Source organism: Myzus persicae, unplaced genomic scaffold (assembly GCF_001856785.1).
Source record: "Myzus persicae strain clone G006 unplaced genomic scaffold, MPER_G0061.0, whole genome shotgun sequence".
NCBI classification, from domain to species: Eukaryota; Metazoa; Arthropoda; class Insecta; order Hemiptera; family Aphididae; genus Myzus; species Myzus persicae.
Genome location: NW_019103412.1, coordinates 33,522 through 61,388, shown reverse-complemented (window position 1 = coordinate 61,388; position 27,867 = coordinate 33,522). Strand labels below are relative to the sequence as shown.

At 31.3% G+C, this 27,867-nt stretch overlaps 1 protein-coding gene across 2 annotated transcripts in view; it reads left to right on the top strand.

Moving 5' to 3' along the window:
- Positions 1-27,648, top strand: part of LOC111034432 (dynein heavy chain 5, axonemal) — a 45,464-nt gene extending 17,816 nt beyond the window's left edge. The window contains exons 2-64 of one of the 2 annotated variants that reach the window (XM_022315680.1): positions 845-982; positions 1,109-1,210; positions 2,269-2,644; positions 4,121-4,281; positions 4,334-4,459; positions 4,579-4,851; positions 4,938-5,256; positions 5,362-5,585; positions 5,642-5,789; positions 5,872-6,053; positions 6,132-6,338; positions 6,411-6,607; positions 6,691-6,838; positions 6,904-7,033; positions 7,098-7,352; positions 7,443-7,603; positions 7,845-8,033; positions 8,102-8,297; positions 8,361-8,878; positions 8,968-9,647; positions 9,711-9,875; positions 9,956-10,108; positions 10,177-10,546; positions 10,660-10,884; positions 13,323-13,495; positions 13,579-13,945; positions 14,007-14,340; positions 14,421-14,578; positions 14,675-14,793; positions 14,860-15,370; positions 15,438-15,613; positions 15,686-15,876; positions 15,952-16,229; positions 16,302-16,542; positions 16,617-16,822; positions 17,084-17,247; positions 17,359-17,481; positions 17,542-17,734; positions 17,789-17,919; positions 17,988-18,136; positions 18,205-18,374; positions 18,441-18,890; positions 18,964-19,308; positions 19,594-19,809; positions 19,873-20,138; positions 20,218-20,386; positions 20,465-20,776; positions 20,860-21,016; positions 21,077-21,207; positions 21,267-21,711; positions 21,842-21,963; positions 22,075-22,243; positions 22,450-22,602; positions 22,678-22,904; positions 23,629-23,706; positions 23,828-24,022; positions 24,129-24,230; positions 24,285-24,365; positions 24,437-24,516; positions 24,578-24,734; positions 24,828-25,040; positions 25,812-25,964; positions 26,731-27,648. In XM_022315680.1, coding sequence (XP_022171372.1) covers positions 845-982; positions 1,109-1,210; positions 2,269-2,644; positions 4,121-4,281; positions 4,334-4,459; positions 4,579-4,851; positions 4,938-5,256; positions 5,362-5,585; positions 5,642-5,789; positions 5,872-6,053; positions 6,132-6,338; positions 6,411-6,607; positions 6,691-6,838; positions 6,904-7,033; positions 7,098-7,352; positions 7,443-7,603; positions 7,845-8,033; positions 8,102-8,297; positions 8,361-8,878; positions 8,968-9,647; positions 9,711-9,875; positions 9,956-10,108; positions 10,177-10,546; positions 10,660-10,884; positions 13,323-13,495; positions 13,579-13,945; positions 14,007-14,340; positions 14,421-14,578; positions 14,675-14,793; positions 14,860-15,370; positions 15,438-15,613; positions 15,686-15,876; positions 15,952-16,229; positions 16,302-16,542; positions 16,617-16,822; positions 17,084-17,247; positions 17,359-17,481; positions 17,542-17,734; positions 17,789-17,919; positions 17,988-18,136; positions 18,205-18,374; positions 18,441-18,890; positions 18,964-19,308; positions 19,594-19,809; positions 19,873-20,138; positions 20,218-20,386; positions 20,465-20,776; positions 20,860-21,016; positions 21,077-21,207; positions 21,267-21,711; positions 21,842-21,963; positions 22,075-22,243; positions 22,450-22,602; positions 22,678-22,904; positions 23,629-23,706; positions 23,828-24,022; positions 24,129-24,230; positions 24,285-24,365; positions 24,437-24,516; positions 24,578-24,734; positions 24,828-25,040; positions 25,812-25,964; positions 26,731-27,117 — 13,935 coding nt within the window. In that variant the 3' untranslated portion in view covers positions 27,118-27,648. The remainder of the gene's footprint in view (positions 1-844; positions 983-1,108; positions 1,211-2,268; positions 2,645-4,120; positions 4,282-4,333; positions 4,460-4,578; positions 4,852-4,937; positions 5,257-5,361; positions 5,586-5,641; positions 5,790-5,871; positions 6,054-6,131; positions 6,339-6,410; positions 6,608-6,690; positions 6,839-6,903; positions 7,034-7,097; positions 7,353-7,442; positions 7,604-7,844; positions 8,034-8,101; positions 8,298-8,360; positions 8,879-8,967; positions 9,648-9,710; positions 9,876-9,955; positions 10,109-10,176; positions 10,547-10,659; positions 10,885-13,322; positions 13,496-13,578; positions 13,946-14,006; positions 14,341-14,420; positions 14,579-14,674; positions 14,794-14,859; positions 15,371-15,437; positions 15,614-15,685; positions 15,877-15,951; positions 16,230-16,301; positions 16,543-16,616; positions 16,823-17,083; positions 17,248-17,358; positions 17,482-17,541; positions 17,735-17,788; positions 17,920-17,987; positions 18,137-18,204; positions 18,375-18,440; positions 18,891-18,963; positions 19,309-19,593; positions 19,810-19,872; positions 20,139-20,217; positions 20,387-20,464; positions 20,777-20,859; positions 21,017-21,076; positions 21,208-21,266; positions 21,712-21,841; positions 21,964-22,074; positions 22,244-22,449; positions 22,603-22,677; positions 22,905-23,628; positions 23,707-23,827; positions 24,023-24,128; positions 24,231-24,284; positions 24,366-24,436; positions 24,517-24,577; positions 24,735-24,827; positions 25,041-25,811; positions 25,965-26,730) is intronic. The other variant, XM_022315681.1, reaches the window with a different exon arrangement.
- The last annotated feature ends 219 nt before the right edge of the window (positions 27,649-27,867 follow it).

Sequence of the window (27,867 nt, the reverse complement as noted above, 5' to 3'; positions counted from 1 at the left end):
GGCAGTTATGTTATATTAATTTAAATGATGCAGAAGTGGTTCCAGGGAGGGGGGGATTGGCAGTGGCTCCTTCCCAAGCCTGTACTCTTTTATACATTGTTTATTATTAAAAACAAAATTACAAAATATTGAGAAATCGAAAGCTTTCCAACAATTATGACTCAGCCTCTCCAACCAACTATGTCTGCGAATGAGGATTCATTTCTTAACATTTTGAAAAAAATCAAATAAACAATTTGTTGCATACAAATTCCAGGGGTGAAGGATCTTCACGAATGTCGTGAAAATCAATTTTTTAAAGTTCATGCAAAAGTCTTTAAAGTTAAATTTGGAGAAAACTTAATTATTATTTGGTTCAATATTTTAATTAAATATTTGTCCACCTCTATTCGAACGCGTTTCGTTCATTGAGGTATTGGGATGCATTACAACAATAATTATAAACGATTTATACTAGAGGAACTCAAAATCATGTCTCAAATCAAATTCCGACAGAATTTTTTAAGGCCAACTGTACCAGTACCAAACATTTTGTTTATGAGGACTTGGCACTCGCATGTGTCTTACATACCAAATTTAACACTCGACAAATCATGTTTAGCTCCGTTAGTTTAAGAGCTAGAGTGAATTGACATCTTATAAAAATTAAAGTTAAGATTATTATCAAAGGCATCTCATGGGTTTTTTCTATTATATTTTAAGGCGAGTTATAACTATTTAAAAATTGTAAATTGTTTGTACATCTTAAAATTCACCTCGATTTTTCGAAACTTCTAACGAACTGATCCATCTCTAATTTCTAAAGAGTGTAAAATAATCTTTTTCAATTATTTTTTTTTCTTAGAGACGCCGAGAAGAATGCGAGCGAAAAGCAAGAAGGGGGGAAATGGACCCCCGGCTGGAGTTCACGTTCCAACTACTCATCGACAACACAGGTCTACCGAGAAATTCTGTCATGGATTATGTGTTCGAATCCAATATGGTATAATACATTATTATACTGATAATATACTGGTTGTATATGTTTTATACCTATAATTTATAAAACATTCTCCTTAAAACTGCCAAAAAATAAATTGTGTTTAACAACTTTTCTTTGCATATTTAGTTGGACCAGATCAACGAGTTATTTTTGCCACACGGCAGATCGAAACTCATGTGGTTCTATCAAGACGTCGAAGTCGAAGATACCGAATCGTTTGAAATGACAGTAATGCCTATATAATACATACTATAATTACTTGACACTAACTGCTTTTTGATGTTTGTTTATTTATCGCATAATATTTATTTAAAGAACAAATTTCACGTAAATACACAGTTTTAAAAATTAAAGAAATGTGGGGATCTTTCAACAAAATCTATACACTCTGAATTTTAAATCTATAAATTAATTAAATTTAATTGAAGTAAACGTATAAAATATAGGACATATTTGCATTAACGCCTAAGTGCAGGTTTAAAACCAGTCGTGTATTTTAGTGTATATGCGTAGAAAGACTAGGCAATTTGGTTTTTCATTGATACATATACACATGAGACATTGTATCTAGGTAAGTCTCTAAGAATTTGTAATTTCCACAAAATTATGAACAAAAACTTATTTATTTTCACAAGACATTAATAATTTATCAACACCATTTGTTTAATCGCAATCAGGAGTGGACTAGGCTGATATTTCAAGTTAATAAATGTTTTTTTCCTGAAAGATGAGAATATATTTTATTGATAATACATTAATACCTACTATAAAGAGGAATTAACAGAATTAGATAGATATATTTTTTATATAAATTCAAAATTTTTCCAACGTTTATTGAATAATCCGAGAAAAGATTTCTTTCTAATATCAGCTGTATATTATAAAAAATATTATCTAACCTCGAATTTATAAACACCAATTTAGACCGCCCACTGCCAGAATGGAATCTGAACAAACCAGCTACGGAATTAGTAAAACTTGGCTATTCAATATTGTAAAGTTGTGGTGATAATAGATCAAGAAAAATGTTATGAATTATTTGTTAATAGTATATAGGTACTGTGATAAAAATAAAATAAAATAAAATACAATTGAGATGAAAAGATAGGGTTTTGAAATATTCAATTTTGAAATAAAATACTTCTATTGAGAGGGTAGTCCCCCCTCCCCATTTGATATAGCTATAGGTACCTATTATTTACCAAACACCTCAATTGTTTTAACATCCTAGGTACCCCGGTAGTTATTCACTGTTAACCTGATAGTCGTTCCTCGGTTGTATTCAGGTTCAGTTGAAGCCGAGTAACAGTAGTAGAAACCTCCAACGACGACTCAGTGTAGTGTCAAAGCCGAAAAAAAAGAAACTCTTCCTCACAGATGGATGGGAAGTCGGGCTGACAGGAATATGCATTTACATTATCCGCCTAAACACCGCCAAACAGCTGCCAGAAGAAGGATTCCACAAAGATTTGATTTGTGGTACTCTAGACGCGGAGAAAAAGGGATTGGTGAAGAGCATTGCTAAAATCATTGAATACGTGTTTATACCAGCATTGGCCATACCACAGACAGGCGACGAACCTTCCGACGATCAACCAGACTGCCCGTTGATCAAAAGCCAATTGCTTCCTGAACTAAGATCGTTCTGTAGTTGTTTAAAAGGTAAAATAATTTAAAATTCAATTTCATCAATTCAATTTTTCTCAAGTAATACAATATCACAGAATCATACAATGATATAAATAAACAATGTCGAGTGGGTATATATTAGTAGGTACAAGTTTATGAGGTATGGTTATATCCATTTCACAGAAGCAGTCAATTAGTTGTGTCCCAATGATAAAATTGGGACATACTTTTGGAATACTTCTTAGTTCATAATTTAATAAAATGTGTTTATTATATTGTAATAATATTGATCATTCGATTTTATGATTCATTATTTCAATGATGTTATATAAATAACAATTATAATGAACTTTTTTTTTAACGAGTTGTTTATATAATAACTAATAATTCAATTCATTATTTTTTTTTATGAATAAATATTTTTACCCTCTTTTAGATTCTGAGTGGAGCGGTAAATGTATTGATTTTACAATGATGTGTGTTTTTATATTTATTTATTTATTTATTTTATCTACCGGAATGTTAAATTTGTATGAGCGTTTGAAGTTGAAATTTTTACAATATTGGATATTCAATCGATTTCTCTTGTAGCGATTTTCTTATTTTGTTGTAATTCAAAAACGAATTACTGTAGACACTTGAACTTTACACCAAATGTTTATTTCATCAATCCATATTCCTGATAACATTTTCAAAATATCCTGACTCGTCTTACGCTGTTGGCGGACATTTCCATTTTCCTTTTTTTCCCATTTTTTTTTTTCTATAAATGTCAATAAAATTTTTTTGGTTTGGTAACATAAAAATTCAATACAAGACTCTTGATAACTTGTTCCAATAGCAGTTGATAAATGTTGAAAATACATTGGTATGATTTTTTTTTATAAGCATTTAAAGTTAAAATGTTGACAATATTTATTAAGTTGAAAATTGAAAATTATTTTATAATTAAAGATGTATAAAATGTTTAATTTTTATAGCTAAGGATTGAAAATTTAAAACAAAGTTCCACTTAAGCAGTTTTTTCCATGACTAATAAATCTAAAAAATATATGAATACAGTTATTTTTTACAAACATTTTAAATTCAAATTCGGACAAAATTGCATATTAACTCAAAGAATAAAGGTTATCACTTTGTTGTAATTCGGTTCCAAAACAACCAATTTGACATAGGTATATTTAATATTTTTCTAGCATCACTGATAATTAATAAGTAATAATAATATAAAATATCCTAAACTGACATACTGTCTCCGCTCAGAATCGTTTTTCGTATACAATGATTTGAAATCATTGAATTCAAATTTATAGTAGGTACCATGCATTACAGTGACCTCTTAACCTAATGTACAGCAGAGCGACATCCACTTACCCGCTTTTTTTTATTTATTTCATAAAATTTGTTTTCCTTAATAGTCTTAATAGATCTTATTTTACTTAACATATTACATTCAGGTCTATTTAGTATGTTATATTTTCTTATTAGTATTTTTTTTATACTTTTTAGTATGTGAAGAAGTTTGTGATCAACCAAATATTTTTGCTGATGGTATGAGTTTAATATCAAAAGTGCCTTCCTACAGGGAAGCCAAACATATCGCCACAAATCGTGATGAAATATTGATTCTAGAGAAAAGAGTAACAAATTGGATACGGAAAATAAGAGAAGTAAATATGTAAATGTGTTTAAAAAATGATAATAATTGTGATTTGGTATTAGATTTTATTAGAAGACGAGAAGTTAAAGTACGAAAGTGATACTAGTGGACCGCAAGATGAATTGGAGTTTTGGAAAAAACGTGGAGCTCAATTTTCACAAATTGCTGCTAATCTTAGTTGGGAAGAGGTATGCCATTCTTAATTGCATTTGTTTATAATTTTCATAATTTTTCTATTTTTATTTTAGCATCTACTTAATCCAACCTACTGAGTTCGATTGAAGTTAATAATAATATAATTGTTTAGGTTATTATGACTATTTGTTGCTTACAACTCTCACGTTCTCGAATGGTTGACCGATGGAGACGTACAGACAATCACTTGACACTGTGCTACAACGAAGCAAAAGATAACTCAAAATACATTCAAGCGTTGGAAAAATGCTGTCATTCGCTGTATCTCGATAATCCAGTTAAAATGAGAAATTCATTAGTTCGTATGCTTCAAACTGTACGTCTTATCCATGATGTGTCAATGTTTTACAATACTACAGAAAAAATATCGTCTCTTATGGTTAAAGTAAGTAACTCCAATTCTATAATTTATAAGTTTAGCAAAATAAATGTTTAATGTACCTACCATTACTTACCTTCTTACTTAAATAGATCACAAATCAAATGATTGAAAGCTGTAAACTTCACATTACCAATAGAAATAAAGACACTATATGGTCTCAAGATAGAGCAGCTCTTACGACTAAATTGAATGAATGTATTACATTAAACAAATTATACCATAACACTTATGAAAGAGTGAAACATCACCATGGAGCTGGAAGTCAATTTAGTTTTTCCGAAAATTACGTATTTGGTAAATTCGATGCGTTTTGTGATAGATTAATCAAAATTTTAACGGTTTTCGATACAATTGACGATTACAACGGACTATTTGAACGAAGAATGGAGGGTTTGATGTTTGGGGATGGTATGATAATTACCTTAGTTGTTATAGTAAAAAATCAAAATATAATTATTAAATAGTAAAATTTAATTTCACAACATATTTTCTAATAAAACAATTTAATTATAGCATTAGACAATGCAGTACGGACTTTCGAAGAAGCCAAATTAGTGGTGATGAACAAAAGTTACGATTATTTAGATCAGAAAAATAGAGAATTTGATCATGATTATACAACATTATTTGTTATGGTCCAAACTTTGAAAGATGAATTAGCATTCACAATAGAAACTAATTTTAATTCTGTCTGGGAGACGGGCCAAGGAATAAAATTCTTAGATAAATTCGAAAAAGTATTTAATAATGTGTATTGATTTGAATTGTAATGATTAATCATTTGATTAAATAGATTGCTACAAAAATACCAGTGACACGAATGGATATAAAATATAGTAGAGTATTGAAATATTGCGAAAGTCAAATAGATAGGACGTTAAGACTGTTTAAAAAACGAAAAGGCAATCCTCCAGTTCCTAGGAATTTTCCACCACTATCTGGTAATATTTCATATGTTAGGTATTGTGTTTTAAACTTATACATATTATTAAAATGCTGCAACATTATACGGATATACATTAGGCCGTATTGTCTGGGTCCGATCTTTAAGACAACGTTTGAGTTATTTAATGGAAGAAGCAACCGATCATCCAGTGTTAAAAGTAATGCCAGAAATGACAGAAGTGCAAAAAAAATTTGCCACCATGTCAGTAGCTTTACTTAACTATGAAGAAGAAATTAAAAACATTTGGATGAACCATAATGTAAATATTATAACATATTACACTACCTAATGAAGTTTTCAAACTTACTATCATCTTAAATCTATTTATAAATTGTAGGTTAAAGTCATTGAATACTGTCTAGTGCAACCATTATTAAAGTTTAAGAATACTAACAATATGGTTTATGTTAACTTCGATTCAAGATTAAACTTACTTATACTAGAGTCAAGTTGTATGTTAAAAATGGAACTAAAAGTTCCCATTGTCACCAAAGCTCTATTTTTTAGAAAAGATCACTTTACAGTAGTGTGTGGCACATTACAAGTACATAGAAAATGAAAAGTAGACAAACAATTGTTTTTGTTAACTAATTATTTTATTTATCGACATTAATAGTGTATGTTGAATAAAATGAGAAAAGTAGCAAGCAGCATTAACCTCGATGTTAGACCACTTTTCGTCACACAGCTAGTATGGCTTCTGGATCTTTTGACTCCAGGCTTGCAAAAAATCGATTGGACGGATCCAGAGTGGAGAAATTTTGTTGAAAAAACCAACTCTGCAATAGATAAATTTCAAGTTTTGGTAACTAGGTAATTTCAATTACTATAAAATATATATTGTATATATTTAAGTATTATTATACTTATATTATTTTTTTTAATTTAAATGTTAGAATCCATGATGTATACAATAACAGAATACTTCAGGTACTTTCTTCGATGCAGTTAATTACACTTCATACTTTTCCAGAGGACGGATCTACTTGGACCGCTGAAGAGTTTTTAGATAAAATAGATGAAACGTGTCGTCAAGCATCTTTGGTTCGTGATTGGCTTGAATTTACTTAACAGTTATTTGATTTAACTATAATATTATATCTGAATAGGAACTGAATCGAAAAAGTATTTTAGTTGAAGAAGCAGTTGAGGAAGTATTGTATCTCGTTCAGAAAGCTAATGAAAGTGTTACAATTCCAAAACTAGAACAAGAACATCATAGTCTTAAAGTTAAAACTGGTAAACAATTATAATACGCTTCTTTAGATATTTGAATTGTATTAATTGTGTATGACTATTGTAGATAAAACAGATGTGGATGTTACTAAACAGGAAGGAAAGTCGAATGAAACGCAAACAGACTGGAGTACCGTATGTGAATTTTTTAATAACCCGTTTGTCTTGGCAGCATATGAGTTGCCACCAACTATTTATACCCTCGCAAATAGTGCTGTTAAAGAAATGAGACGATTCTACAGTCGCAAAGTTATAGATGTGCTCATTAAAATAACAAGACAGTCGATTGATGCATTAAGAAAAAAGTTTTCTCAAGAATTTAGTAAGCTTATGAAATAATGATGTTATATCTTATTTATACTATTAACAATTTTTTGAGCTACAGTTCTAAACAATGTAATATTTAATTCAGGTGAAAATCCTATTTTTGAAGTTCATGCAATACTTATGATTCCGTCGATTGTGATTAGACCCGGTATAAACGAATTACAGGAGTTGATGATCCAAGCAGGAAAAATTATGGTAGGAGTGGCCAAAGGAGTCGGACAGTGGTCTGGTAATAAAAAAACAAAGGTAATAAGGATTGTATAGAAAATAATAAAACACGAGCATCACAACGAAGACATGATATTTACTTGGGGTATACATATTGGTATTGTTCTGTGTTGTCCACGTGTTTGTCTTCGTGTGCGCGTCTCGTTTGTTTTTCTGCCGGCAGGTGTTAGCGGGAAAACACTGGAATCAGTTAAAGAAAGACTGCAGCGAGCGTAGAGAAAAATTTTTTTCTAAAGTTGTTATTTCTGATATGGAACAGAGTGTACCAGCTTCCGTGCCTACTATAGAAGATGCGAGAGCCAAACGTCGAAGGTTATATAAATTGGCGTCCGAGAGGAAACCACCATTTCCAGTAATGCACAGAAATTTTTATTCACACGTCACTGAAAATAAAGAAATCATCAAGGCCCTTTCATTGTTATCTATATGCGCTCAACCGTTAAAACCAGTAACATTCTATTAACGTTTCATGTCAGACTTTAAAATTACATTATTCATTTTGTTCCTTTTATTCAGATGCTGTCCGACTTCTTGAATCTTTGGGTGCCATACAAGATTTTGTGGAATAATGACCTTTCAGAAAGACGAGACCTGTCAACAGTTTCACTTTTAGATTCAGAAGCATATCTACAAAAACACCATGAACTCTTAGAACGTTTAAAAGTAAAACCAGATACTTATGAATTTGGATCTTGTGTCTTAGTATCTGTTGGTGAGTATAACTGATGAAACTATCATAATATTTGTTCAAATAATAATTTATTTAATGTTTCAGAAAAACTAAAATATGGCTTAACCATTGAGGTTAAATCCTGCAATCGTCGAATCGGTCAGTTGTTACGTAAAAAATACCACCGTGAAATGGATTACGTGTATGCTGTAATGAATGAAATGGAAAGAAAGTTGGAACGACCTATTAGAGATTTAGATGATATTAGAATGGTCATAGAAACATTAAAAAAAATAAGAGAAAATGAAGTAGACATGGATCTTAAAATAGAACCGATCGAGGAAGCATTCAATGTATTAACACGTTATGATCTACCCGTAGATAGGGAAGATTTAGAATTGGTTGATAACGTTCGATATTGTTGGCAACGAGTGCTAACACGTGCTATGGATATGAATATATATTTATTAGAATCACAACCTCAACTTCAAACAGAACTAGCCGAGAATCTAAAACATTTTAAACTTGATTGTGTACAGTATTGTCACGAGTACAGAACACTGGGACCAATGATGCCCGGCCTATCACCTAGAGAAGCTTCAGATAGGCTAATCATGTTTCAAGTAACTATTATTTTTTATTGATGTACCTATTTTAATAATTTTTTTTAGTATATTTTTAAATGTTTACACAACAATAATACATATTACAGAACCGTTTTGATGGTATGTGGCGTCGTTTACAGTCTTATCAAAGCGGGGAAGAATTGTTTGGTTTAGAAACTACAGAATATCCAGAACTAGTCCAAATACGTAAGGAACTAAACCTTCTCCAAAAGTTGTACAAACTTTATAACGATGTGATAGACCGCGTTAGCAGTTACTATGATATTCCTTGGGGAGACGTCAACATAGAACAGATAAATAATGAACTAATGGAATTCCAAAACAGATGTCGTAAATTACCCAAAGGATTAAAAGAATGGCCAGCTTTTCATGCGTTAAAAAGAACTATTGACGATTTTAATGATATGTGTCCATTGTTAGAACTTATGGCAAATAAAGCTATGAAACAAAGACATTGGCAGAGAATAATGCAAATCACTGGTTACAACTTTGAATTAGAAAGTGAAGGATTTTGTTTGAAGAATATTCTAGAGGCACCTTTATTGAAACATAAAGAGGATATAGAAGACATATGTATATCAGCTATGAAAGAGAAAGATATTGAAGCGAAACTAAGACAAGTTACTAATGAATGGTCAGTACAAGAGTTAACCTTTTTAACATTTAATAATCGAGGAGAATTATTACTTCGAGGTGACACGACAGCAGAAACTATTTGTCAACTGGAAGATAGTTTAATGATTTTGGGATCACTAATGTCAAATAGGTAAAAACTTTTTCTTTTTATCAAATATAGGTAATTGTGTTGATTAATAATTTAATAATTTAGGTACAACGCACCATTCCGAAAACAAATACAACAATGGGTGTATGATTTATCCAATACAAATGAAATATTGGAGCGTTGGCTGTTAGTTCAAAATATGTGGGTATACTTGGAAGCAGTATTTGTGGGTGGTGATATAGCAAAACAACTTCCCAAAGAAGCAAAGAGGTTATAATATATATTTATGAGTGATACGTGTCACTATTGAAAAATCTAATAACAAACATGTGTATATTTTATTGGATTAGATTTAGTAAAATAGACAAGTCGTGGCAAAAAATTATGCAACGTGCACATGAAACACCAAGCGTAGTTATTTGTTGTGTTGGAGATGACATGCTGAAACAACTTCTGCCTCATTTACAAGAACAACTTGAGTTGTGTCAAAAATCTTTGAGCGGGTAAGCTTTTAGAATTGTATTATGTTTAAATACAAATAACATGAAAAATATGTTTCATTGATTTACAGTTATTTAGAGAGAAAACGAACAATGTTTCCTAGATTTTTTTTCGTTTCGGATCCTGCTTTATTGGAAATTTTAGGACAAGCTTCAGATTCACATACAATCCAAAATCATCTACTCTCAATATTTGACAACACAAAAGCTGTAAAATTTCACGAAATTGAATATAACAAAATGACAGCCATTATATCAACGGAAGGAGAAACTATACCACTCGAGAGGGCTGTCAGAGCTGAGGGAAGTGTAGAGACTTGGTTAACTAGCTTATTGCAGACATCTCAACAAACGATTCATTCGATTATTCGATCATCAAATCACCAGATAAACGATAATAATTTTATTTTATTAGCGTTTTTGGAGAAAATGCCTGCCCAGGTATTAAAAATTATAAGAATAATGTGAAATGTGAATGTACTAAATCGACAATTATTGAACTTTGTTCTTATATTATACGTTTAATGCATCGAATAAATTAAATGTATTAACAGATTGGAATATTGGGAATTCAAATGATTTGGACCAGAGATTCCGAGGTGGCATTAATACACGCAAGAACGGATAGAAAGCAGATGCACGATACAAATAATCGATTTTTAGAATTACTCAACACGTTGATCGATCAAACGACTAGAGATTTAACGCGTATTGAAAGAATCAAGTTCGAAACATTAATTACAATACACGTTCATCAGAGGGATATTTTTGATATTTTGGTAATGAATTGGCTATTGGCTTTGTGTACAGCCTCTATTTTTATAGATATTGGTATTTTTTAAAATTTTTATATTTGTATTTATAAACGCAATAAGATATTCCTAGCTTGCGCTATCTAACTCTAGTGATAACAATATGTACATGTTTATTTTTACTAAGTGCGATAAATTAAATTAATTCTAGTAGTGACACAGTATTTAGTGGCTTAAACGTCTTGATGCTAATTGTTTATTGAAACAGTTAGGTCGTGGAAGGTACACGTCTAGGGTAGTAGTCTCGTTGGATCGGTGGCCCAATGTTGAGTTCCTAGTGCATTGATCCTGTTGACTTTGAATAGACTTGAAGAAGCTATAGGTCAAATTTTTAATGTGGTCTTGGACATATAGAATTTTAAGGTCTTTGTGAATATTTTGGTTTCTTACAAACCATTTGTTATTGCCTTATTTTGAAGTATTTGAAGTTTTTTTAATTGAGTAAATGCCCCAAATGGGATAAGTATAAGCGTAAGTTAGCAAAGGGCGCAGTGCTCGTAAATAAGGAAGGAACATTCTCCGAAGCCGATTTCCTGTTTAAAATATTGAACTGCATTGCTATATATTGATAATCTTGTCGAAGATAAGATTATGAGGCGACCAGGTTAGCCTTATGTCTAACGTTACACCAATATATTTAACAGTCAGCTTTTAAAGAATTGGTGCGTTGTTGAAATTTAGTGAAGAAGGACTACTGTTTGGGCCGAGAACAAAGCAATAATATTTCGTGTGCTCGGTACCGAAATACTTCGTACGCAAGAACACTCACACACCGACCGATATGTATTGCGTATAATAATATGTGTTTAGCAACTCAAGAATAGTGGACGGGATCGCTGAGCAAATACTCTGAGTGCTAAAGGTAGTGTGTGGTGAGTAGGTGTGTATGTGTTTATGTGTGCGTTTGAATATTAAAGTAATGTCAACACAAATTTAATGATGATAATTAGATATAATAATATGCTTTAGAATAATACACAATAAATAATTCTATAGCCAATAGGCAAAAACAATATAATAATATTTTATAACAATTTATTTGAGCCGCCAATAACTATATAAATATGGCCAAATAATATAATAATATGATAGTAAATATAGGTTTATAAAATAAACTCACAATTATGACGGAGCACCGCTGGCCAGCTGCTACCTTTTATAAGCAATATAATAAAATAAATAATACACAATAACACAATATGTTACAACAAATAATAATAAAGTTGGCGATTCGCGCCTGTAACAATATAATATAAAATTGGCGATTCGCGCCTGTACAATTAACAGAATAATATAAAATTGGCGATTAGCGCCTGTAAAATTAATAGTACAAATATATATTGGTGATTCGCACCAATTAAAAATAATAAAAATACAGCGATTCGCGCACGAAAATAATAGTACGGACGTACGGTTTAATAATTGTGATATGCGAGGCGATTTGCGCCTTGCATGAGAATAATAGAAAATTGGCGATTCGCGCCTGAACTTAAAACCAATATAATATAAACCGGCACACGCAGTAATAAATATGTCTTGATGACAGCGGTGTGCGAACTGAACTTGAAACTTTCAGCGGCCGTGTTAATAATGGGGTCGACGGCCGACCCCGCGTTATCTACATATTATTATATAATTCACATCTGACAATTATACATTTAATTCAAACAAAAACAAATAATCTGTTGTGTGCGTTTGTGTATGTGTGTGTGTGTGGCGTCGGCCGATGTGATATTGATATTATTTATGTTGCTGCATTTCGGGCGGCAACAACTACTGTTTTGACGTAAAATCTGTATGATTCTTGAGTTTCTTGAGGATTTTATTGATGCTTTCAAGTTATTGCCCCGAAAGAATAAATATTTAAATGATTTGGTAAATTTGATTGTTGTTGCTTCTGTATTGCAAGGCTCGCTGAATATCGTTGTGTCATCGGCAAAAAGAGCTATATTAGTGTATAGCATTTATATACCATTTCAATTATGACTTGGGAGTAATTATAAAAAATATTAAGTTCCCATTTTTTCTGTACATGATTGATGTTTCCCTCATAATTTGAAAACTACCGATCTTAAGGTACCGAGCATTTTATTATTTTATTCCTCAAAGTATAAACAAAAATCAATTTCGTAAAAGCAACACCATTTAGTATTGAAGATTTTTGGCTGGTATAAATAATGTCTTCCCTGACCCATCGTAGTAAAATAAATGATTTATTTATCGATAAATGGCAGATTAATCCACTCAGAAAATAGGAACAGAGGGTTATTTTTGTTACACCCAAGCTGCACCGAGTCAAAACTATTTAGGACTATCAGTATTTGTAAAACGATTTTTAACGTTTTCAAGTTTGGTATTATTATTATTGAAGATTTACACAGTTAATAATGATTTGTGTCTCGTAGTGTCGACTCAATGTACGTTCTGTTAATGACTTTGAATGGCTGAAGCAATGCCGATTTTATTTTAAAGAAGATTTGGATAAGACTTGGATTTCTATAACTGACGTTAATTTTAATTACCAAAATGAGTACTTAGGATGCACAGAACGTCTAGTTATCACCCCACTTACAGATAGGTAAGTGATAAACGTTATATATTTACAAGCACCCATAAAAATTATTTAATCAATTTTTATTTTATTATGTTATACGTACTAAGGTGTTATATAACACTTGCTCAAGCACTAGCGATGAGTATGGGCAGTTCACCTTGTGGACCAGCTGGTACTGGAAAAACAGAAACTGTTAAAGATATGGCAAAAACTTTGGCGAAATATGTGGTGGTTTTTAATTGTTCTGATCAGATGGACTATCGAGGCTTGGGAAGAATTTACAAGGGCCTGGCACAATCGGGGACATGGGGGTGTTTTGATGAATTCAACCGTATTGAACTTCCTGTGTTATCGGTTGCAGCACAACAGATAGCGGTTGTCTTGTCGGCAAAAAAAGAAAAGAAAAAACAGTTTACGTTTACTGACGGAGATCTAATAGATCTTTGTCCCGAATTTGGCATTTTTATTACAATGGTAAACATAAAAGATGTTATAGCTGCAGTTTGGTTTATTTACACTTATTTATTGCTTGTAGAATCCCGGTTATGCTGGCCGCAAGGAACTGCCAGAAAATTTAAAAATTCAATTCCGCACAGTAGCTATGATGGTTCCAGATAGACAAATCATTATCAGGGTTAAATTAGCTAGTTGCGGGTTTTTAGAAAATATTACACTTGCTCGTAAATTTTATACGTTATACAAACTATGCGAAGAACAATTAACAAAACAAGTTCATTATGATTTCGGGCTAAGAAATATTTTGTCAGTGTTAAGAACTTTGGGTGCTGCGAAACGAGTCAATAGCAAAGATTCAGAAAGTACGATCGTTATGAGAGTGTTACGTGATATGAATTTATCAAAACTTATAGGTAAATTATTAGTAGTTTAGTATATATTTTTTCATTATTTAAACAGTTTGTTGAAACTTTTTGATTCGCATATTTATTAGATGAGGACGAACCTCTCTTTCTGTCATTAGTCACAGATTTATTTCCTAATCAGATATTAGAAAAAACTGCATATCCAGAATTGGAAGAAGCAATCGAAAGTCAAGTAGAGGCAGATGGTTTAATATATCATTCTCCTTGGGTTTTGAAATTGATACAAGTAAATATTATATAATAGTCGACATAAACATTATTATTACATACATTTGTAAAATCAAATCAAATAAATACAATGTCCAGCTATTGTTATTTTCAGTTGTATGAAACACAAAGAGTCAGACATGGAATAATGACTCTAGGCCCCACTGGATCTGGAAAAACCTGTTGCATTCAGATTCTAATGAAATCTTTAACGATTTGCGGTGATGTTCATAGGTAAAAAATATAAAATTTAATTCCAAAGATATAGTTTTATTTTGTTTTATTTTTATTTTATTCTAGAGAAATGAGAATGAACCCAAAAGCAATCACTGCAGCACAAATGTTCGGCCGTTTAGACGTGGCCACTAATGACTGGACTGATGGTATATTTTCTGCATTATGGAGAAAAACGCTGAAATTAAAAAAAGGTGAACATGTATGGTTGGTACTGGATGGACCAGTGGATAGCATATGGATTGAAAATTTAAATTCAGTTTTGGACGATAATAAAACATTGACATTGGCTAATGGAGATAGGCTTCCTATGGCTCCTTGCTGTAAAATTATATTTGAGCCTCATAATATTGATAATGCTTCCCCGGCAACCGTATCACGTAATGGTATGGTTTACATGAGTTCGTCTGGATTAGATTGGAATCCAGTTCTAGCAGCCTGGCTAAAGAAAAGAAATAAAAGGGAATCAAAATTATTCAAACGATTGTTTGAAAAAACTTTTTCAACTATATACACGTGGGCATCACAAAACCTGAATATGACTATGAAAGTCTTACAGTGCAATACCATTCAACAGGTATTTTTAAGCAATATTCTATAATTTATTTTATTATAACTTATAAGAGTCTTAAATATAAATTTAGATGCTAGTGCTGTTACAAGGGTTAATACCCAAGAAACCAGAAGAAGAAGAAGGTAAAGGAGAAGAAGAAGAAGAAGAAGAAGAAGAAGAAATTGAAGATCCCGATAATAATTCTTCAGAAGAAGGTGATGCCGTGGAAGGTGCCGAAAACCACTATCTAAAACCAGATAATATACTGTAAGTATAATCCCGAATTTGTTTTCATTGAAGATCATGTAAAGTATTTTTTTATAAATTTTTTTTTTGAAGTCCAAGTAAAATACATTTGCAACGTTTATATACTTTTTCATTGGTGTGGGGACTAGGAGCATTATTGGAAACATCAGACAGACATAAATTCCATAGTTATCTTAATGAACATTTTGATCATAGCCTTGATCTTCCTAAACTAACCGATCAGCCTGAGGCTACAATATTTGATTTTTTCGTAACTGAAGAAGGTATAGTAATATAATATGTCGTTATCATATTGTCAACTGAAACTTAAATCAGCCTTTTGCAAAATGTTAAATTAGGAGAGTGGGAACACTGGAATGTTGCTATGTCTTCTGCTGCCCCAGCAGAATCTTCTAGTTCTGATTACAGTCAAGTATTGGTTCCAATTTTAGAAAGTGTTCGTATCACATATTTGATAAATATCATAGCTACACAAGATTATCCCGTTTTATTGATCGGAGAACAGGGATCAGGAAAAACTGTAATGATGAAATCATATATGAGATCTGCTAAACCAGAGCTTTATTTAAATAGATCGTTTAATTTTTCCTCTGCAACTAGCCCTTTTCAGTTTCAAGTAAATCAAATTAACATTTATAAATGGTAATTTAAACTTTTATTTAAATTATAAGTTATTTTATTATTTTAGAAAACTATTGAAAGTTATGTAGAGAAAAGATTAGGAAACACATTTGGACCACCTGGAGGTCTTAAGATGAAGGTGTTCATAGATGACATCAATTTGCCCGAAGTTAATGAATGGGGTGATCAAATTACAAATGAGATCGTTCGACAAACAATGGATATGAAAGGATTTTATAGTTTAGAAAAACCTGGTGAATTCTATACTCTGAATGATATTCTATTCGTCGGTGCTATGGTGCACCCCGGTGAGATAACAATGAATTTAATAAATTACTTGCCGCTCAATTTTTAAATTGTATATTAAACTTTATGGCATAAGGTGGAGGACGAAATGATATACCATCAAGATTAAAACGCCAGTTCTGTATATTCAACTGTACTATGCCATCAGATGCTTCAATCGATAAGATCTTTCGTGTAGTTGGTGAAACGCACTATAATGCAAAACGAGGATTTTCAGTAGAAATACGAAACTTGGTTAAGAAACTAACGCCTATAACTAGAGAACTGTGGCATAGCACAAGGGTACTATATTTTTTTATTCCATGACAAAAAACAAAAATAATGCCGTAACTTAAACATATAAGTTCTAAGTTTCGCGAATTTGATAATTAATTGCTTATTTTGTTTTTGATCGAGTACTTCAAATCAACTATCAAAACGTTATAATAACTAACAGTGTAGTTGAATAAAGTATTTTAAACACAAAAAAAAATATTTGGTTAAATTTATATTATTTTGTGTAAATGCTAACCAATAATAAAAAAAAATGATTTTCAACTATAGATGACTTTGTTGCCAACACCAGCCAAATTCCACTATGTATTTAGCTTAAGAGATTTGTCTAGGATCTGGCAAGGAATGGTTGGAACATTGAGTACCGTTATTGATTCTGCAAAAATATTAATAATGTTATGGAGGCATGAGACTACTAGAGTATTCTCTGATAGGTTTGTATGATTGAAGTAATACTAATCTTTAAACAGTTAAAGAAAGAAACAAATGGAAGCCTATGAAATTGACTGTGATAATAACAATATTAACATGTTTAATAATAATAGGTTTACATCGTTGTCTGATAAAAGTTGGTTTGACCAAGAGCTGAACAAAGTTGTTGAATCTAGATTAGGTCCTCAATATATAGCCATGTTGGATGCAGATCCTCCATTTGTTGATTTCATGAGGTATGTACTTTTTATTTAACACTTTGTGAGTTTAAATATAATTTTAAAATAATATTTAAGAGATGCTCCAGAACCAACCGGCGAAGAAGGTGAAGAAGCTGACATGGAACTTCCTAAGGTGTACGAACCTGTTATGGAAGAAGCTCAACTGAGAGAAAGATTAGAAATGTTTTTATCTCAATTTAATGAAATGGTTAGAGGTGTTGGAATGGACCTAGTATTTTTCCCAGATGCTATCCTTCATTTAGTTAAGGTCAGTAATTAATAATCTTAAAGCTGAAATGGTTATGACTAATTTTTTTTGTAGATATCAAGAGTTATACGACATCCACGTGGAAATGTAATGTTAGTAGGTGTTGGTGGTTCTGGTAAACAATCATTAACGAGGTTGGCTTCTTTTATAGCTGGGTATAAGACGTTTCAAATAGCTTTAACCAGGTTCGACTCGATTATCATATCTAATATTTGAATTATTTTATGAAATATTAGTGCATTTCTGTCTATAGATCATATAATATTACAAATTTTTTGGAGGATCTCAAATTGCTATACAGAACATGTGGCGTTCAAGCAAAAGGTACAACTTTTATTTTTACTGATTTGGATATTAAAGAAGAAGGTTTCTTGGAGTATTTGAATAACATTCTATCGTCTGGTAAAAATTTGTTAAATATTAATATTTAATTACTCATTTAAATATAAATGTTATATATTTATTTTTAGGCGGAATTACCAATCTATTTACGAAAGATGAGCAATCTGAAATTATATCAGAATTAACTCCTATTATGAAACGAGAAAACTCAAAAAGAAGTTTAAACCATGAAATTATTATGGATTACTTTTTAACAAGAACTTGTCAAAATCTCCATGTTGTGTTTTGTTTTTCACCTGTAATTTTTTGTATTATTTAAATTAATAATCACATTTTGTATTTTAATCACACATATATGTCTTAGGTAGGAGAAAAGTTTCGAAATCGAGCTCTTAGGTTCCCAGCATTAGTATCTGGATGTACCATAGACTGGTTCCAACCATGGCCCAAAGATGCTCTCATTCAAGTAGCGGAACATTTTTTGGTTGACTTTGATATTGAGTGTACGGTTGAAGTCAAACAAGAATTAGTGGCCGCAATGGGCACGATTCAAGATATAGTTGATCATACTTCAAGTGATTATTATCAAAGATTTCGCCGAGCTACCCATGTCACACCAAAATCATACTTAAACTTTATTGGTGGATATAAAAGTATATATCATCAAAAACAAAAAGAATTAGGTGAAGGAGCACACCGCATGGACACAGGTTTGGCAAAACTAGAAGAAGCTTCTATTTCCGTCGAATTACTAAAAAAAGACTTAGATGATATGGAACAAGAATTAGCAAATGCTTCTCAGAAAGCAGAAACTGTAAGTAAATAAAAATAAACTGCAAAATAATATTTGTTATCATTTTGAAAGTTGTTATAAATAATATTAATAGGTATTAGTTGAAGTTACTGATCGTGCAAGACAAGCAGAAATTGTGAAAAATCAAGTAATGAAAGTTAAAGTTAAAGCAGAAGCATTAGTAGAGTCGATTGCAAAAGAAAAAGCTATTGCTGAAGAAAAACTAGAGGCAGCTAGACCAGCGCTTGAAGAAGCAGAATCAGCGTTGAACACTATAAAGCCTGCGCACATAGCTACTGTTCGTAAGCTCGGAAGACCTCCACATCTCATCATGCGTATAATGGATTGCGTTTTAATATTATTCAAACGAAAACTGCACCCAGTTATAAGTGATACAACAGTGAGGTGTCCAAAACCATCTTGGCCAGAATCATTAAAAGTAAATGTTTTGAAAAAAAGAAACAATTCAAATATTACTGTACAATGGCATATTAATTATTTCTAAAAACAAATCTAAAACTCTAAGTAAATTACATATAAACATAATTTCCTATTGATAAAAAATAGCAAATCGATTAAATCTAAACTTCTTAAAAAAAAAGGTGTACATAAAACTACCTATATACTATTATGATACATAAAAATACTTATGTGTATTACAGCTTATTAAAATGGAAACTAAGATAACTGAACTATGTTGATATCATATAAATATATTATATAGATGATGGCGAGTACGACTTTTTTGCTTCAGCTACAAAATTATCCTAAAGATACAATCACAAATGAAATGGTAGAATTATTACAGCTATATTTTAGCATGGAAGATTACAATATGGATACGGCAAAAAGGGTTTGTGGTGACGTTGCTGGTTTGTTATCGTGGACTAAAGCCATGGCATTTTTTCATAGTATAAATAAAGAAGTCTTACCACTTAAGGTTTGTATTAAACATTTTTTTGAGAAAAACAAATTAAAGTTAAATTGTATATTATTTATTTAGGCCAATTTAACTTTACAAGAAGCTAGACTGACTATTGCAATGGACGATTTGTCAAGAGCTGAACTTCAACTTTATGAAAGAGAAGTGGCATTAAATGAAGTTAAAAGTCAATATGATGCTGCTGTTCAAGAAAAACAAAGGCTCACTGACGCAGCAAATGTATGTCTAAGAAAAATGACCTCAGCAACTGCTTTAATTAATGGTTTAGGTGGTGAAAAAATAAGATGGACTCAACAGAGTAAAGAATTCAAGAAACAACTTGGGCGGTACTATTTTTTTTTGAAAATTATAAATTATAGTTATCTAATGAATCTTATAATATCATTGTTTTATTTTAATAAATAGACTTGTCGGTGATGTTTTATTGGCAACAGGATTTTTATCATATTGTGGACCATATAATCAAGAATTTAGATCTAATTTAGTCCAAAGTTGGATGAAAATTTTAACGACTCAAAAAGTTCCGTTCACAGTGAAACTTAATATAATAAATATGCTTATTGACAATTCTATGGTACGAACATTGTTTGAGTGTAATTTTATAATATAATTCTAAATGCGTATAATTGAATTAAAATACTAAATGTTCAAGGTATCTGAGTGGACATTGCAAGGTCTTCCTAATGATGAGTTATCGGTACAAAATGCTCTTATTGTAACCAAATCTAGTTCATACCCACTTCTCATTGACCCTCAAAATCAAGGGAAAATGTGGATTAAAAACAAAGAATCATCTAATGAACTTCAAATTACTTCATTGAATCATAAATACTTTAGAACCCATTTAGAGGATTGCTTATCTCTTGGAAGACCATTATTGATAGAAGATGTTAGTGAAGAGCTTGACCCAGTAATCGATAATGTATTAGAAAAGAATTTCATTAAATCTGGTTCCATTGAAAAGGTGAGCAAAATAAATATGTATGGGTACAATACGGCCGCTTATACGTATTTCATAATGTACAATAATTATTATTATATTAATAGGTGGTTGTCGGTGATAAAGAAACAGATGTGATGCCTGGGTTTGTCTTATACATAACAACGAAATTGCCCAATCCCGCATATTCACCTGAGATTAGTGCTAAAACTTCAATTATAGATTTCACGGTCACAATGCAAGGTCTTGAAGACCAACTTTTAGGTAAAAATAAAAGGTAAATAACTTCATACATTATTAAACGATTTAAAAACATTTATTTAGGTCGAGTTATACTAATGGAAAAATCAGATTTAGAAGCTGAACGTGTGGCGCTATTTGAGTCAGTTATACAAAATCAACGTTCAATGAAAGAATTTGAAAGTAATCTACTGCATAAATTATCATCGATTCAAGTAATGTATCATGTATGGTAATTCTATAACAATATTATAAGTTATTTTTTTTTACCTAGGGTTCATTAGTAGACGACGAAGATTTGATTAGTGTACTCCAAGAGACCAAAGCCACTGCTGAAGCTGTAAATGCCAAACTTCAAGTTTCCGAACAAACTGAAATAAAAATTATGAAGGCCAGAGAAGAGTTCCGCGCTGTAGCTGCTCGTGGATCAATACTGTACTTTTTGATAGTTGAAATGAGCAACGTAAACGTTATGTATCAAAACTCATTAAAACAATTTTTAATGATATTTGATAATTCTATAAATAAATCGATAAAAAGTCCAATAACCGAAGAACGTATTGTAAACATTTTACAATATTTAACTTATGAAGTATGGATGTTCACGATGAGAAGTCTATACGAACGTCATAAGCCATTATTTACATTGATGTTGGCTATGAAAATTGATTGCCATAAGAACCAAATTACTCATGAAGAGTTTATGACATTTATAAAAGGTTATAGCTTATTATAATGTATAAACCATAATAACTTTTAAGCATACTATTATCTGCTAATGTACAAATATATATAATAATAATATATTTTATAGTAAAACGACAAATAACTATTTATTTATGTATAAAGGTGGTGCATCATTAGATTTGAATGCAGTTGCTCCAAAGCCTTTCCGATGGGTATTAGACATAACTTGGTTAAATTTGGTTGAACTCAACAAGTTATCAGTATTTTCAAATCTTTTAAATAAAGTAAGTATAAATTTGGTTAGTTACTAATTATTATAGACAAATCACTATTTTACTTTATTTTGTGATAAACACGGTATGTATTTTTTAATTATTTATTTTTGAATGATTTAGATAAAACAAAATGAGAAAGAATGGCGTATTTGGTACGAAAAAGAGAAACCAGAGGAGGAAGACATACCTTGTGGGTATAATAAATCTCTAGACGTGTTTCGAAAACTTTTGCTGGTCAGGTCATGGAGTCCAGACAGAACATTGTCACAGTCTCGAAAATATATTATGGGTATTACTTGCAGTGCTGTAATTTATTAAAAAATCGTTTTTATATTATTATTAAACAAATAGTGCATACTATACACAATTTAGAATACAAATTAATATAACTACTCATTTTCATTTAGGTAGTGCAATTTAAATTCACTGCCTTGGGTGTAAAAATATAATAAAAACCGTATATAGATAAGACTAATTGACCTTTTTGTCTTACAGATTCTCTAGGGCAAGAGTATGGAGAAGCATGTATCTTGGACTTAGAAAAAACTTGGGAAGAATCGGAGCCACAGACACCTCTTGTTTGTATCTTGTCCATCGGCTCTGATCCATCACCGCAAATCACCGCTCTGGCCAAATCCAAAGACATTCGTAATGCACACACAAATTAATTAAACAATAATTAACTATTGTATATATATTATAACAAATCTACTTTCGTTTTAGAAATACGGTCTGTTTCTATGGGTCAAGGTCAGGAAATACACGCTAGAAACATGATATCTGATTGCATAGCAAACGGTGGTTGGGTGCTTTTACAAAACATGCATTTATCATTGCCGTTTTGTACAGAAGCTATGGACGCATTGTCGGATTCGGAAGAAATACACAGTACATTTAGAATGTGGATAACCACTGAAGTGCATCCTCAGTTTCCAATTGCATTACTTCAAGTAAACTAACCCCCTTCAAACATTGTCTTAAATAATATATTATAATATTATGAATAAATATAATTAAAAAATAAAAGATTATCTGCAACGTACACATCAGTGGCAGCATATAATAGGGAGAATTAACGGGATAAATGCCCGCCTCTCAAGAACAAAAATGTCATGTTAATTGTAACGTGTGTTTAAAATTTAGTAATTTTGGTTTTTTGTCCCAAGTAGATGTAAAAATAAACATTTGATATTTTTCATAAAAACTGATTTTGTGAGGATATAAATATTAACTATTTGTATCTATATCATTATCAGTAAATTGTTTTGTAGCATTGTTGCCTACAGGTGTATCAATTTTTGATCCACATCCAAAAATTAATTTTATTTATAACTTGAATCCTTACTATGTATCATTATTTATTTATTGTTTATTTCTATAAACGTGAATAATAATGTATACTAATATATTATGTGAACGCTAATGGACCGATAAGTTTCGTGATATTTGTTTGGGGTTTTATGTTTCATTTGTTTGTACTTACCTATAAATCGTAATGTAAAACGTATATGATAGAATAGTTTTGGGAGAAGCATTCATCCAATAAACATCGCATGTATGCCATTAAAATCCACCACATAATACAATTAAATGTACACCACTGAACGTAGTAATCAGTAACTATATAATTAATTTTATACATGATATATGTTTGATAATAGATTTTACTTATAGATGGCAATTAAGTTCACAAACGAACCTCCACAAGGTATTCGCGCGAGTATGAAAAGAACGTATCAGAACATTAGTCAGGTAAGTTAAAAAAACTTACAATTGGGGAATGTATATATATAATCATAATTATTTTATCATTATTTCTGAACTGCAGCACTTCCTTAAAAGTGTATTAATTCCAATATTTATTGTTTAAAAGGACATGCTCGATTATTCAGCTCAACCACAATGGCCCATTTTACTGTACGCCGTAGCATTTATTCACACAATCGTACAAGAGAGACGAAAATTCGGACCACTGGGCTGGAATGTACCGTACGAGTTCAACCAGGCCGATTTCGCTGCGAGCGTTCAGTTCGTCCAAAATCATTTGGACGATATGGATCCCAAAAAAGTAATGGAGTGGTTAATTATCGATGAGATATAAATAACATAGCTATTGGCAGTTGCAGTTATTATAATAATATAATATAATAATTATTATTGATACCTGCTGACAGGGCGTATCTTGGCCAACTATTTGTTACATGTTGGGTGAAGTGCAATACGGTGGCAGAGTTACTGACGATTTCGATAAAAGACTTTTAATTACGTTTACTCAAGTAAATTTTAATTCACATTGGTGTGAGACGAATATTAATTATTTATCTATATAGGTATGGTTTTGCGATGTATTGTTGAGACCAGGTTTCGAGTTTTACAAAAGCTATAAAGTTCCCATGAATCGTAATATACAAGTACGTAAAATGTCGATTTATAATTTTTTTCCAATATTGTTGAGTATTGTACTGTGTTTATGATTTTTCAGGGTTGTATTGATTACATAAACAGTTTACCAGTAACAGACTCCCCAGAAGTGTTCGGACTTCACTCAAATGCTGATATCACGTAAACAATTACTTTAACACAACGAAAAAGCATATATCTATGTTGTAAAATATCTTTTCAGGCATCAAATAAACACTGCAAAAGGAATACTAGATACGATTTTAAGCGTTCAACCAAAACAGGGTGGAAGTCAAGGAGGTGAGACTAGAGAAAGTGTCGTCTATCATTTAGCCGACGACATGTTGAAAAAGTTACCAAAACAGTATAAAGATTTTGAGGTAAATAATATAATATGTAATTTGGCATTGACATTATTGTGTTTGACAGCAACAAGTATTATAATATTTTCGATCGTCGGTTTTCGTCTATAGGTAAAAGAATCACTGCAAAGGATGGGCGCCCTTTTGCCCATGAACATATTCTTGCGACAAGAAATCGATCGTATAAAAAAAGTTATTGGAATCGTGCAGAAGACGCTGTGTGATTTAAAATTGGCAATCGATGGTACAATTGTGATGAGCCAAGGATTGAGAGAAAGTTTGGACGCGATGTACGATGCCAGAATACCACAGAAATGGCAAAAAGTAATAAAATAGATTACTATAACTACTAGTACTATTGATTATATTGTTATAACACACCTAACTTATTATATAATCAATGCTATTAGTCTATTATTAGTCTAAGAGTGGAGTGCTCATCGTGTACTATTTAATCCCCACTAATAACCTAACCAAGTTTTATATGCAATATGTTGATTATTTTATCGTAAACCAGACAATATACCAATAGGTATATATATCAAAAATTATTTAAGCATTTTTAATAAACATTTTTTGTAAACTTTTAGAACAATTAGGTACTTACTATAAAAAAAGTAATCCATCACAGCCTGCCAAATGTGAAACATCGAAATTGATGGTTAATGAAAGAAATATATGGAGTAAAATAAATAAAAACTTAGAGTTTAATTTTAATACAATCAATAAGTTTTTTTATTATTCTTAGTATAATAACAATAAAAAATTCAGAATATAAACACAAGAAAACTTAATATTTAAATTATGTATGTTCAAGAAATGTTGTCAGAGATCGATTGTCAGATACTATCACGTATTTATTTTAAATCATGCGGTTTGCCACAGTTCCTCTCAGTATATAAAAATGTTAAAGTGTGTTATCTTATGAATGATAAAAATATTGTATTTTCATACTATTTCAGAGATATTTACTGGTTTAAGATAAAATCTACTAAGTCTGTACTCTGTAATCATTTAGTTACTAAATAGATATAATCACTATAATATCGAACGAAATTTATTGTTTGTGTGTGTATTAATATACTTTCTATTTAGGTGTCTTGGGAATCGGCTACTCTCGGATTTTGGTTTACCGAGTTACTGGAACGAGATAATCAGTTCAGAAAATGGATAAATAGTGGTCGACCAAACGTGTTCTGGATGACAGGTTTCTTCAACCCACAGGGATTTTTGACGGCCATGAGACAAGTAATATATTATTAAATTATGTAGGTATGATACTTCGATAGTTTTTTGAGGATTTCTGTGCTCACATAAATGTAAACATACAATTTATTGTTAAAAAGTTTAGCTTTTTAATTTTTAATTAATTTAACTAGTTAAGGTGTCCACTGTCCATTACATATTAGCTTATCAGTTGTTGAATTAGTATTTTTTTATTTAACTTCAAAATGTTTCAGCACACTGGGTGCTATTACAAGCATTATTTTTTAACAAATATTTGAATTAGTATAAAACACAAAATTATGTTAAGTTAAAGTTTACTTTTTAGATATCTTTAACCATGGTTAAGATTTAAAAATATTTAATATACATAATATTAATCAAGCTAGTTAGGTATATACTTACATCGATTTTAAATACAATATATTAACCAATAAATATTTCTTAATATAATAATTCAACACTATAACATATTACAAAAATTGCTTAACCGGTATGGTTAACAATATTGCTACAAAAATGAAGTGCAATGAATTCAGTTTAATCTAAATTCATAATAAAACGGTTAATATTACCATGTCAAAAACATTGGAAAGTTGCACATTCATAAAATATGAATCAACTTTTTTTTTTAATAAACTGAAGTTCAGTAATTATATTCATTCATTTTTCTACCTGCAGTGAACTGTACTTACCTGTAAATCGGGCTGTAATTAATACATGCACTTATTGTTTCGTTCCACAATTGACCCGTGTTGTAATTCCACACCGAATTCGTCGCGTTTTGTAGGAAGTAACGAGGGCTCATCGGGGCTGGGCGTTGGATTCGGTGGTGCTTCAGAACCTAATAACACGCCACAACAAGGAGGAGCTGAGCGACTCGCCACCGGAGGGCGTGTACGTGTGCGGCATGTTCTTGGAGGGCGCCAGCCTGGACCGGAAGACGGGCAAACTGGTGGAGAGCAAGCCGAAGGTGCTGTACGAGCAAATGCCAGTCATCTACGTGTTTGCCATCAACACCACCGCGGGCAAAGATCCGAAGTTGTACGAGTGTCCGATCTACAGAAAACCGCAGAGGACGGATCTCAAGTACGTGGGCTCAATTGATTTCGAGACGGACAACAATCCGAGGCACTGGACGTTGAGGGGCGTCGCCCTGTTGTGCGATATAAAATAAATAATAATATCGATATTGAATTATATTATGTAAAGCTACTCGAATATAATTTCGAGTTCAGATTAGGTACATTTAAATCAATCAACTAGATGTTTGAACCAACTTCGTCTGTAAAAAAATAAACAATTATTATAGCGAGCTTCAATAAGTTTTTAGAGATTAAGATCACTCATATTTTGTTATTTTGAAACTGGAACACTTTAGTTGCAGCAGACGGTACCTATATATTATTTTAAAAGCTTTACTACGTCTACCTTCGTATAGTCATAAAAATCTTAAGCACTATACATATTCTCATTTTAAACAGGTATAATTTACACGAAATAAAGAATTCTTAAAACTATGTTTAAATGTCTTTATCGTGTATCTGCCTTCCACTAATACAATCCATTCGTCACATACTCCCATGGCATAGCGCAGACAAGAAGACACCGCCACTTCTCATTTAAGATGTATAACCTACTATAAATAGTCTACAATTAAGAATATTTCAACTTACATAAAAAAAAGTTTATTTCACAATTCAAAATTACCTCAACATGTATTCAAACTTTTAGACCAATCGTAGTTTTTATCACAATATTTAAAGATGAAAACAATTTTAAATGTCTATAGATAGCTCGAAAATAGTCAAAATATTTTTAAAATTATATCAAGTATAAAAAATGGTAATATAAACACTGAGTGAAAATTTCAAGTGGGTATCTATGATTATTCGTTTTTGAGTAAACAGCACAAAAAAAGACATAA